Consider the following 13,867-nt stretch of genomic DNA (forward strand, 5'->3'; position numbering starts at 1 on the left):
CTAGGAGGTGGTGAAGGACAGGAAAGCCTGGTGTGCTGCAGTCCATGGGGTCAAAAAAAGTTGGGTATGACTTAGTGACTGAACAACTTTTGAGATTTATACTTTCACAAAAGGATATAAAAATGCTCCACAGAAATGTTGGCTTTACTAGTAAAATAAGAACTCAGCTGATCTTCCAGGGACAATTTGCAGAACTTCTGTATCTCTTTTTATTTCATTACTCAGTTCAGTTTAGTCACTCAGTCATGTCCAACTCTTTGTGACCCCATGGACTGCAGCACACCAGGCTTCCCTGTCCATCACCAACTTCCACAGCTTGCTCAAACTCATGTCCATTGAGTCGGTGATGCCATCCAATCATTTCATCCTCTGTCACCCCTTTCTCCTCCTGCCTTCAATTTTTCCCAGCATCTGGGTCTTTTCCAATGAATCAGTTCTTTGTACCAGATGGCCAAAGTATTGGAGTTTCAACTTCATCATCAGTCCTTGCAATGAATATTCATGACTACTGGAAAAACCACACATGACTACTAGAAAAACCATTATGGATCACACTAATTTTCACAAGCAATCTCAAGAATAATAACTATACCAACAAATTTAAGTTGTGTCCAACTCCTTGAGACCCCATGGACTGTAGCCTGCCAGGCTCCTCTGTCCATGGGATTTTCCAGGTGAGAATACTGGAGTGGGTTGCCATTTCCTTCTCGAGGGGATCTTCCTGACCCAGGGATTGAATTTGGAGTCTCCTGCACTGTAGGCAGACTCTTTACCACTGAATCACCAAGCAAGCCCCCAAATAGATCAGCTGATCTTCCAGGGACAATTCCCAGAACTTCTATATCTATTTTTATTTCACTATAGATCAACTATTTAATTTTCACAAGTGATCTCAAGAATAATAATTTTACTGTCAAATAATAATCAACTCACCACCACCATCAATTCATAACTATACCCAACCAATAAAGAGCACCCAGAAAAACCTTCACAAATGAAAGAATTTCTTTGCTCTGAAAAATTATCCAATTTACAAACGTTTTAAATAATGTGCCAACACCACTTTGACTACTTCTGACCACACAGCATGCAAGCAAAGAAAGCTCTACAAACAAACCAAAAAATAAAGCCCCCTAGATAATCATATTTGAAGTCAAGGTTTCAGAATACTCTTCAGTAACCAGACTAAAGGTATAACTAAACACTGCAAACATACCACCTAGATAAAACAGAACTATTAATCCTAAAACATAAAGATAACATTACTAAAATAACATATCCAATCCCATCACTTATGGTAAGTAAGACTTTTACAAACCATACATTACACAACAAATATTGTAATAGCCTTCTCATTTGGAATACATATTTGTCAAAACATTGCCTATGGCTATCAGGGCTTCCATGGGCTGCACTAGTGGTAAAGAATCCATCTGCTGAAGCAGGAGATTTAAGAGATGTGGGTTTGAATCCTGGGTCGGGAAGATCCCCTGAGGAGGAAATGGCAACCCACTCCAGTATTCTTGCCTGTGGGACTTTCATGGAGGTCCAGGTGTTGAATCTGCCTTCCAATGCGTAATATTCTTGACTAGAAAATCCCATTGGCAGAGGAGCCTGGAGGGCTACAGTCCAGAGGGTCACAAAGAGTTGGATACAAATGAAGCGACTTAGCATGTGGCTAATTAAACCAATATATATTGTACATACTAATGGAGCCTCTCTAGTCTGTATATTTCTATTTATTCATATATGATGAGACATATACAGAGCCTACATACACACAGAAACCTGGAATATCAGATGTATCCCTTTATTTCTCACATGGAAACAACATTTATAGGCTACGTACTCATATGAGAATAAGTATTCTGAGGTGATACAATCATTACAAATCAATGTTCAACTATCCCTTACAGTAACACTTCTTAAAAGAAAGAATTTCAAGTGGATAAGTATCTCTTTATGTAAGTCTTTACTTTTCACTTTTAACATGAAAAAGGATCAAATCAGTCTTCAGGATTAACATCAAATGTAAATAAATTCCATTCCACCTAGTACATAATCAAAAGTCCCTGAAGATTTATTTTCCTAATTATACAACTACCTGATAGGACAGCCATCACCACAGCTGACATCTAACTACTGTAGCTCTGCTGCCATAGGTGCTAGCAATATGAGTGTCTGCTGTCTGTCCTGCTCAGATGTTTGTTGTCAAAATTAGACTGAAAATGAGTGTATCTGATTGGTGAAACCTAGGTCACATGGATTCCCTGTAGATATGATAACCTGGAAAATGTAAGTTGCTTTTTCTTTAACTATTTTCAGAAGGCAGGCTTGACTTTTATCACATGTAAATCTGACTTTCTATTCAGGATAATTCTAAATTCTCTAACTTGTTATTGAAACACTGCCAGGAATCAAACTCCAGTCTCCCACACTGCAGGCAGATTCTTTACCATCTGAGCCACCAGGGAAGCCCCAAGTTCAAGAAATTCTTGGATTAAAAGGAAGTAAATGACCAAGAATAAGTTTAAAGCTTGTTTTCAGAATTTCCAGCAGCAATTAGACTGACTACATTACTGGAATAACATTCCTGTGAATTCTAACTATAATCATGCTACCAAACTGGGATGAAATTGTGTGCACACTTGCCTATCCTCATCTAAAGGCTTCATCTCCAGGAGCAGCACATGACCTCATACAGAAGAGGGAGTTCAAGGCAGGTTTCTTGAAGTGGGGAACATGTCTTACCGGAGCATGTGAAAACCATTTGCCTGCATTCAGAGTTGACAGGAAATCCCAATCAAATAAGGAAGGGTGTGTCAAAGAGGCATTTGGCAGGACCTCCTTGATATTGGTTGTTCTTCTCAGGTCAGAGTCATGCATGAGAAAAGGCACATGATCGTAACTGCAGGCAGAGAGGGAGAAGAGCAGAAAAGGTGGATAGGCTGAATTCAGCCACCCTGGCAGACTGGGTTCTCAAAAAGCCTATCAAGTTCACAAGTCTTACTAGGTTCCTTACTCCCTCCCTTATATTAGCAGAGGATTAAGTACAGGAATTTATACTTTGATATTAACATTTTTGTGCCCAAGGAAGCAATCTTTTGTAAGGTACAATAAGCCTATTGTGCTGTGCTTAGTTGCTCAGTCATGTCTGACTCTTTGTGAACCCATGGACTGGATCCTGCCAGGCTCCTCTGTCTAGGAGGATTCTCCAAGCAAGAATATTGGAGTGACTTGCCATGCCCTCCTCCAGGGGATCTTCCTGACCCAGGGATCGAACCTGGGTTTCCTGCACTGCAGGCTGACTACTGTCTGAGCTACCAGGAAAGCTCCGTTAAGTCTATTAGCTATGGTGAAACAGTAGCCTTCCTATCAAGGGAATTTATGGATCTAGAAAACAATAGGTAAAGTAGTTATCTGAGAGTAAAGTAAGTGAGAAGTGAATGTGGCAAGGTCCTGAAGTCCCTAGAACCATACTAAACAGGCACCTACACAAACTTCCTATGTTTTTCTGACTCATTTCCCAACTGGCAACTGCCCTGAGTATTTCTGGTCCTAGATTCTCATATCAGGTGGCATCATTAGAAAAGTTTATTATCTGAAAACTTCTGTTATCAGCTATTTGCCTTGAGGAATCTGTCTTTATGAAAATCTCTCTTTCTTTATGATTAAAATATACATGATGAGAACTCTGTAATGATCACTAAGGAGTAACAGGATTGAGACCTAGTCCCTTGCCCATGAACAACTAGAAAACTGGACAAAACAAGAGAATTAACTTTTGTAGGAAGTGGACAATGGGGAGCACAGTATAATTATTTCTGAGAAAAGGCAAACAAATGAAATAGGCTTTACCATTATGCAAGCTTCCTTCTTGCAGGTAAATACTGGAATTTGGCATGGGACAAGGTGGGCATGCATGATAAGTCGATTCAAGTTGGGTCTCACTCTCTGCAACCCTATGAACTATAGCCCAGCAGGCTCCTCTGTCCATGGGATTCTCCAGGCAAGAATACTAAAATGGGTTGCCATGCCCTCCTCCAGGGGATCTTCCTGACTCAGGGATCAAACCTGAGCTCGTACATCTCCTGCACTGGCAGGCGGGTTCTTTGCCACTAGCACCAGGGAAGCCCATGGAGCAAGGAGGGGAGCATCTAGAAAGTACCCAGCCACTTAATGAAATGAGAAGAAGATAAGATTAAGGAGAGGTCAATAAAGCTAGAATTTATTGGCTAGAGTCCCGTAGGGAATGGAGGTATGCAAAAAGAAAGCATTCTGGAGAAATATGTACAAGGATCCCTTGAAGTATGGCTAAATATCAATTTGTAAATGTACAGAGAAAAACTCTTATGAAGTTTGTCAAGAATAACTTCCAAGAAAAGGAAAATAACCAGAAAGTTCCAAGGCAATTTACAGAGCTCACAAAGGGATGTAACTCATTCAAGTTCTATTAGTGGCATGACCTCAATAATAATGAGGATACGTCTTTGAGATGGGAATAATTTAGAACTAGAATTACCTTAGAATATCCATAAAAGAACTTAAAAACAATCCTCCAAAGGATAAAACTAATCTTCAAGTAACTTAATTGCCTGCTAGGATAAGCACAAAATTCTTTAATGGAATACAAAAAAATATACCACCCAGAATGGTAAAGTCACAATGTTTGGCTTATAACCAAAATTTACCAGACATATAATGAAGTATAAAAACGTAATCATAACCTAGAGAAATTACCCAGTAAAGACAAACTTGGAAATGACAGAGGTGACAGAATTCATAAACAAGAATATTAAATCATGATAAAAAATATAGACGATGTATGTAATAGATGCAAAGGAATGCATGAACATATGAAGACATAACTGTTTAAGAGTCGAAAAAGAAATAAATGGAAATTTTGAGATAAAAAAATATAACTGAAATGAAAATTTCACTAAATGAACTTAACAGCATATTTGATATTACAGATGATGTAAAGATCAGTGAGTTGGAAGGTGCAGCGGTAGAATCTATCCAAATGAACTGTAAGACAATATCAAGCAGTATTATATACATGCAGTTGCAGACCTAAAAAGAGGGGAGGAACAGAAAAAAATCTGAGGAAGTAAAAGTAAAAATTTCAAAAATTTATAAAAGTTAGGCATCAATAGATCCAACAACACTGATGAATACCAAGAAAAGTAAATATAGGAGTGCACATACACAGGCACATACCCCACACTATGTGCATGTGTATGACTGGTGAAAAATTGATGAGGAAAAGAAAATTGTAAAAGTAGCCACAGGGAAAGAAAATACATATTTAGATAGAAATCAGATCAGATCAGATCAGTCGCTCAGTCGTGTCCGACTCTTTGCGACCCCATGAATCGCAGCACGCCAGGCCTCCCTGTCCATCACCAACACCAGGAATTCACTCAGACTCACATCCATCGAGTCAGTGATGCCGTCCAGCCATCAAAGATAAGTATATAGCAGACTTTTCAACAAAAAATATGAGATACAGAAAACAATGAAACAACGTATTTTAAACGGTGAAGGAAGAAAACAACTATCAAGTTAAAATTCATCAAAATGATGCTGGGAAGATGACAGAGTACAAAGCACCAGGAATCTGTCTCCCCACCTAGGCAACAACTGCATCCGAAGACTGTCTAATGTAATTCTCTTGGAAGTTTGGAGTACATGAAAGGCGTTCAACTTTCATGGGAAAACTCAGATATAAACTGGGGTTAATTTCAGTCAATTTCAACTCTTAGCACAATAGTAGCTACTCATTCAGTTCAGTTCAGTCGCTCAGTCGTGTCCGACTCTTGGCGACCCCATGAATCGCAGCATGCCAGGCCTCCCTGTCCATCACCAACACCCGGAGTTCACTCAGACTCACGTCCATCGAGTCAGTGATGCCATCCAGCCATCTCATCCACTGTCATCCCCTTCTCCTCCTGCCCCCAATCCCTCCCAGCATCAGAGTCTTTTCCAATGAGTCAACTCTTTGCATGAGGTGGCCAAAGTACTGGAGTTTCAGCTTTAGCATCATTCCCTCCAAAGAAATCCCAGGGCTGATCTCCTTCAGAATGGACTGGTTGGATCTCCTTGCAGTCCAAGGGACTCTCAAGAGTCTTCTCCAACACCACAGTTCAAAAGCATCAATTCTTCGGCACTCAGCCTTCTTCACAGTCTTACTCTCACATCCATACATGACCACTGGAAAAACCATAGCCTTGACTAGACGGACCTTTGTTCTCAAAGTAATGTCTCTGCTTTTGAATATGCTATCTAGGTTGGACATAACTTTCCTTCCAAGGAGTAAGCATCTTTTAATTTCATGGCTGCAGTCACCATCTGCAGTGATTACCCACCACTATTCACATGGCAAACAACTGTGGACAGGTTCCTGGAGTAACTTGCACAGCAGCTGGTGAGTGCCAGGGTGGCAAAAAAAACATCCTCTATTCAAAATATAGGGTTTCTCTGCTCTGGTCACTGGTCACTTCTTGTCACAAAAGAGCAGAGCGATAAGACTGTTGTTCCACCTTCTTCCACTGTTGCAAAGCCCTAGCCCTCTAATAGAAGTGACTTTCACAAAATTTAAAGGGCAGCACCCGTTTCAAAGCTCTTTTATGTTTCTCCTTTTATCCTATTGTAAATCAGCCATTAAACAGTAGCTTTATATTAAAGTGATCTATATTAAAAATTTAAAATATTAAAAATATCTGTACATACAAATGGAGAAGGCAATGGCAACCCACTCCAGTACTCTTGCCTGGAAAATCCCATGGATGGAGGAGCCTGGTAGGCTGCAGTCCATGGGGTCACAAAGAGTCGGACACAACTGAGTGACTTCACTTTCACTTTTCACTTTCATGCATTGGAGAAGGAAATGGCAACCCACTCCAGTGTTCTTGCCTGGAGAATACCAGGGACGGAGGAGCCTGGTGGGCTGCCATCTATGGGGTCGCACAGAGTCGGACATGACTAAAGCAACTTACAGCAGTAGCAGCAGCAGTACATACAAAGAGAAATTAGAAAGTGACCATACATGGCCAAGGGAAGATCAGAAAAACCTGAAAAAAACTCAAGTTTATACCTCAGGCTGATCCACAGCACAGAGACATCTAATAAAAATTATAACAACAACAAAACCCAGCAAACCCAAAGGAAGGGGGAGAATCTAATTTCCAGTATTACCATACTACTCATCTCAAATGCTCAGTTTTTAACCAAAAAAAAAAAAAAAAAAATCATAAGACTGACAAAAACAAAGTATGGCCCATTCAAAGGAAAAAAAAAATCAACAAGAACTGTCCCTAAAAAAAAGCTAATGGTGGATATACTAGATAAAAACTTTAAAACAATCATATTAAAGACACTAAAAGAACTAAAGAAAGATGTGTATAAACTCAACAAAATAATGTATGAACAAAATGGAAATATTAATAAAGAGAGTTCTTAAACCCGAAAAATAAACCAAAAAATTATAGAGCTAAAAAGTACAACAACTGAAATAAAAAAACGGACTACAGGGATTCAAAGGCAGATTTAAACAGGCAAAAGGAAGACTCACTGAACTAAAAGATAACACAATACAACTTATTGAATATGAGAATAAAAAAAGACTGTATAAGAGCTAACAGACTCTAAAGGATATCCCAAAATCAAAGCCAGACAAACATACTACAAGAAAATAAAATTATAGAACAATATCCCTTATGAACACTGATGTTAAAAAAAACCTCAATAAAATAGCAAATAGAACTCAGCACTGTATTAAAAAAAGATTATATCTGAGATTCAGTCCCAAAATTCAAGAATGTTATTGAAATCCATCAATGTAATAAACCACATTAAAAGAATGAAAGAGAAAAAACACAATTATTTCAAGTGATACAGAAAAGGAATTTGACAACATTCAACACTCTTTAATGATAAACATTCTCATCAAGCTAAAAATAGAAAGAAACAACACCAAAATAATAAAAGACACATATTGGAGGTGGGAGAGGGGTTCAGGATGGGGAACACATGTACGGCTGTGACAGATTCATGTTGATGTGTGGCAGAACCAATACAATATTATAAAGTAATTAGCCTCCAATTAAAATATATAAATTTAAATTAAAAAAAATACAAGACATATATGAAAAAGCCATGGCAAACACCATATTCAATGGTGAATGACAAAAAGCTTTTCCTCTCAAATTAGGAAGAAGGTAAGGAAGTGTACTTTTGGCACTTGTACTCAAAGTGACGCTAAAAGTTCTAGCCAGAGCAATTGAGAAACACAGAGAAATAAAATGGATCCAGGTTGGAATGGAAAAAGCTAAAATTACTTCTGTTTTCATATGGTATTATCTTATATGCCACCTTCATGGATCATGGTCTTGTCATTGGTGAAGGGGCCTGCATAACTTCAATGAAGCTATGAGCCGTGACATGCCATGCCACCGAAGAAAAATGAATCACTGTGGACAGTTCTGACAAAATGTAGTCCACTGAGAAGGGAATGACAAACCACATCAGTATTCTTGCCTCAAGAACCCCATGAACATTAAGAGTATGAAAAGGCAAAATGATACGACACTGCAGATGAGCCCCCCAGGTCAGAAGGTGTCCAATACGCTACAGGAGAAGAGCAGAGGGCAGTTAATAGCTCCAGAAAGAATGTAGCTGCTGGGTTAAAGCAAAAAGGACGCTCAGTTGAGGATGTGTCTGGAGGTGAAAATAAAGTCTGATGCTGCAAAGAATAACACAGCATAGGAACCTGGAACATTAGGTTCATGAATCAAGGTAAAATGGACGTGGTCAAACAGGAGATGGCAAGAGTGAACACTGACATTTTAGGAATCAGTGAACTAAAATGGACAGGAATGGGCAAATTTAATTCAGACAACCATTATATTTACTACTCTGGGCAGGAATACCTTAGAAGAAATGGAGTGGCCCTCACAATCAACAAAAGAGTCCAAAATGCTGTACTTGGGGGCAATCTCAAAAATAACAGAATGATCTCAGTTCATTTCCAAGGCAAACCATTCAATATCACAGTTATCCAAGTCTATGCCCCAACCACTAATGCCAAAAGAGCTGAAGTTGACCAGTTCTATGAAGACCTACAAGACCTTCTAAAACTAACATCAAAAAAAGATGTTATTTTGATCACAGGGGATTGGAATGCAAAAATAGGAAGTCAAGAGATACCTGGAGTAACAGGCAAGTTTTGCCTTGGAATACAAATTGAAGCAGGACAAAGGTTAACAGTTTTGCCAAGAGAACACGCTGGTCATAGTAAAACCCTCTTCCAACAACACAAACGATGACTACACATAGACATCACCTACAGGTCAATACTAAAATTAGACTGCTTATATTCTTTGCACACGAAGATGGAGAAGCTCTATACACTCAGCACAAACAAGACCTGGAGCTGACTGTGGATCAGATTATCAGCTCCTTATTGAAAACTTCAGGCTTAAATTGAAGAAAGACGGGCAAACCACTAGGCCATTCAGATATGACCTAAATCAAATCCCTTATGATTGACTATACAGTGGAGGTGACAAACAGATTCAAGGGACTGGATATGGTAGACAGAGTGCCTGAAGAACTATGGACAGAGGTTTATAACACTGTACAGGAGGCAGAGACTAAAACCATACCAAAGAAAAAGAAATGCAAGAAGGCAAAGTGATTGTCTGAGGAGGCTTTACAAATAGCTGAGAAAAGAAGAGAAGTGAAAAGCAAGATAGGAAGGGAAAGATAAACCCACCTGAATGCGGAGTTCAAGAAAATAGCAAAGAGATAAGAAGGTCTTCTTTATGAACAAGGAGAAGAACTGTAGAGAAATACAACAGAATGAGAAAAATTAGAGATCTCGTCAAGAAAACTGGAGATACCAAGGGAACATTTCATGCAAGGATGGGCACAATAAAGGACAGAAATGTAAGCACCTAACGGAAGCAGAAGAGAGTAAGAAGAGGTGGCAAGAATACACAGAACTATACAAAAGAAGATCTTTATGACCGGGATAACTATGATGGTTTGCCTAGAGCCAGACATTCTGGAGTGTGAAGTCATGTGGGCCTTAGGAAGCATCACTACGAACAAAGCTAGTGGAGGTGATGGAATTCCAGTTGAGCTATTTCAAATCCTAAAAGATGATGCTGTGAAAGTGCTGCACTCAATATGCCAGCAAATTTGGGAAACTCAGCAGTGGCCACAGGACTGGAAAAGGTCAGTTTTCATTCCGATCTCAAAGAAGAGCAGTGTCAAAGAATGTTCAAACTACCTGAAAAATTGCACTCATTTCACATGCTAGTAAGGTTATGCTCAAAATCCTTCAAACTAAGCTTCAGTAGTACATGAACCAAGAACTTCCAGATGGACAAGGTAGGTTTATAAAAGGCAGAGGAACCAGGGATCAAATTGCCAACATTTATTGCATCATAAAGAAAGCAAGGCAATTCCAGAAAAACATCTACTTCTGCTTCATTGACTACGCTAAAGCCTTTGACTGTGTGGATCACAACAAACTGTGGAAAATTCTTAAGAGATGGGAATACCAGACCATCTTACCTGTGACCTGAGAAACTTGTATGTGGGTCAAGAAGCAACAGTTTGAACCTTACATAGAACAACTGACTGATTCAAAATTGGGAAAAGAATAAGACAAGGCTATATACTGGCACCCTGTTTCACTTATATGCAGAGCATATCATGCAAAATGCAGAGCTGGATGAATCACAAGCTGGAATCAAGACTGCTGCGAAAAATATCAACAACCTCAGATGTGAAGATGATATCACCCTTATGGCAGAAAGCAAAGAGGAACTAAAGAGCCTCTTGATGAAGATCAAAGAGGAGAGTGAAAAAGCTGGCTTAAAACTCAACATTCAAAAACTAAGATCATGGCATCTGGGTCCATCACTTCATGGCAAATAGAAGGGGGAAAAGTGGAAACAGTAGCAGATTTTATTTTCTTGGCCTCCAAAATCACTGCAGACAGTGACTTTAGCCAAGAAATTAAAAAATGCTTGCCCCTGGAAGGAAATGTATAACAGACATAGACAGTGTATTAAAAAGCAGAGACATTACTTTGCTGACAAAGGTCTATATAGTCAAAGCTATGGTTTTCCCAGTAGTCACGTACAGATGTGAGAGTTGAACCATAAAGAAGTTTGAGTGCCAAAGAATTGATGCTTTCAAACTACAGTGCTAGATAGAGAAGACTCTTGAGAGTCCCTTTGATTGTAAGAAAATCAAACCAGGCAATCCTAAAACAAATCAACCCTGAATATTGATTGGAAGGACTAATGCTGAAGCTGAAACTCCAATACTTCGGCCACTTGATACGAAGAGCCAACTCACTGGAAAAGATCCTGATGATGGGAAAGACTGAAGGCAAAAAGAGAAGAGGGCAGCAGAGATGAGACGATTAGATACCATCACTGACTCAATGCACATGAATTTGAGCAAACTCTGGAAGATAGTGAAGGATAGGGAAGCCTGGCGAGCTGCTGTCCACAGGGTCACAAAGAATCAGACATGAAAATCATTGAACAACAAAAACTCTTACATGCAGAAAAGCCTAAAATTTCTATAACAAAAAACAGAATAAATAAATTTCACAAAACAGCAATACCAAGGAAACATCCAAAAATCAGCTGCATTTCTATACATAAGAATGAAAAATCTGTGTACAGGTTCATGAAGTAACTTGCAAAGCATGGTAAGACTCAGGGTGTCAAAAAGAGATCCTATACTCCAAATATAAGAAATCTCCACTCTGGTCACTAATTACAGAAATTACAAAAACAATTTCATTTAAAATGGCATCGAAAAGAATAAAATACTTAAAAGAATGAACTTTAAGGAGGTGAAAGATTTATGCAATGAAAACAAGAAAATATTTCTGAAAGAAGTGGAGGAAGACACAGATAAATGTAAACACATCCCATGTTTATGGATTGAAAAAATTAACATTGTTAATATGTTACTATTAACCAAAGCAATGAGAAGATTCATGCAATTCCTATCAAAATCTCAGTGATTCCCCCCTAGTTTTATTGAAATATACTCTACATACAGCACTGTAAAAGATTAAGGCATACAACATAATTATTTGACTTACATCCATCACAGTATGATTATACTACGTTTAGTGAACATCCATCATCTCATTCAGATACAATATTGATGATGTTGTTGTTTAGTCACTAAATCATGTTCAACTCTTTTGCAACCGCATGTACTATAGCCCACCAGGCTCCTCTCAGTGCATAGAATTTCCAAGGCAAGAATACTGGAGTGGGTGGTCATTTCCTTCTCCAGGGGATCTTCCCAACCCAAGGATCAAACCCATGTCTCCTGCATTGGCAGGTGGCTTCTTTATCACTGAGCCATCGAGGAAGAACTAGATACAACATTAAGAAAATAAAAAAATATTTTTCCTTAATTATCTTTAGCATGTTACATATTACATCCCTATATTTATTTGTCTTGTAACTGAAAGACTGCTTCATCTCATTTCACCAATTTCACCCACTCCTGTCTCTGAGTCACAAATCTAGTCACTGTCTCTAGTAACAAATCTGACCTCTTTTTCTATGAGTTTGTTTAGTTTTTGTTTGCTTGCTTGTTTTTGAAATATAATTGAAGAATAACTGAACTACAACTATATTAATTCTCGGTAGACTACACAGTAATTTGATATTTCTGTACATTTAACAATGATCACCACTAAGCCTAGCTGTCATCTGTCACCAAAGATATTACATGACTATATTCCCCACACTTTGCATTTCATATCTGTGATTTATTTGTTTTGTAACTGAAAGCTTGTACCTCTTAAGGTCCTTCACCTATTTCTCTCCTCTCCACAAACTTCGTCCCTTCTGGCAACCATCTGTTTGTTCTCCGCATCTATAACTCTGTTTCTATTTGGTTATGCTTGTTCCATTTCACTTGGCATAATTATTTCTAGGTACAAACATATGTCACCAATGGCTAGTTTCATTCTGTTTATGGCTGAGAAATACTGTACATTTATACACATCATTTCTTCATTATCCAATCACCTATTGATGGGTACTTAGGTTGCTTCCTTATCTTGAATGTTGTACATAAAGCTACTACAGTGAACACAGTGGGGCATATATCTTTTCAAACTGGTGTTTTCATTTTCTTCAGATATACAACTAGAAGTGGAACTGCTAGAATATATGGTATTTATATGCTTAATTTCTTTAGGAACTTCCATATTGTTCTCCACAGTGCCTGCACCAATTTACATTCTCATCAACAGTACACAAGAACTCCTTTCTCTCCACATCCTTGCCAATATTTATAATTTGTTATCTTTTTGTTAATAGCCATTCTGACATGTGTGAGGGGATATCTCATTGTGGTTTTGATTTGCATTTCCCTGTTGATTAGTGATATAGACATCTTTTCATATGTCTGTTGGCCACATGAATGTCTCCTTTAAAAAAATGTCTATTCAGGTCCTTTGTCCATTTTTTTAGTTGGTTGTTTCTTTCATGCTGACTTGTATGAGTTCTTTATATACTTTAAGATATTAATCACTTGTCAGATATGCCATTTGCAAATATCTTCTCCCATTCAGTACACAGCTTTTTCAATTGAGTTTCCTTCACTGAGAAAAAGCTTGTTTCATTTGATGTTGTCTCATTTATTTTTGCTTCTGTTTCCTTAGCCTAACGAAACAGACCTCCCTTCAAAATTCTAAGACTTAAGTCAAAGAGTACATTACCAATGTTTTCTTCTACAAGTTTATGTTTTATGATCTTATGCATAAGACTTTAATTCATTTTGAGTTTATTTTGTATATGGTGTGAGAAAG

At 38.3% G+C, this 13,867-nt stretch overlaps 1 protein-coding gene across 6 annotated transcripts in view; it reads right to left on the reverse strand.

Moving 5' to 3' along the window:
* LOC129652613 (glycerophosphodiester phosphodiesterase domain-containing protein 4-like) overlaps positions 1 to 13,867 on the reverse strand; it is a 181,747-nt gene that overhangs the window by 113,263 nt on the left and 54,617 nt on the right. For all 6 annotated transcript variants that reach the window (XM_055581388.1, XM_055581386.1, XM_055581390.1 and 3 more), the window contains one exon: positions 2,752 to 2,908. In XM_055581388.1, coding sequence (XP_055437363.1) covers positions 2,752 to 2,908 — 157 coding nt within the window. The remainder of the gene's footprint in view (positions 1 to 2,751; positions 2,909 to 13,867) is intronic.

Source organism: Bubalus kerabau, chromosome 5, assembly GCF_029407905.1.
Source record: "Bubalus kerabau isolate K-KA32 ecotype Philippines breed swamp buffalo chromosome 5, PCC_UOA_SB_1v2, whole genome shotgun sequence".
NCBI lineage: Eukaryota > Metazoa > Chordata > Mammalia > Artiodactyla > Bovidae > Bubalus > Bubalus kerabau.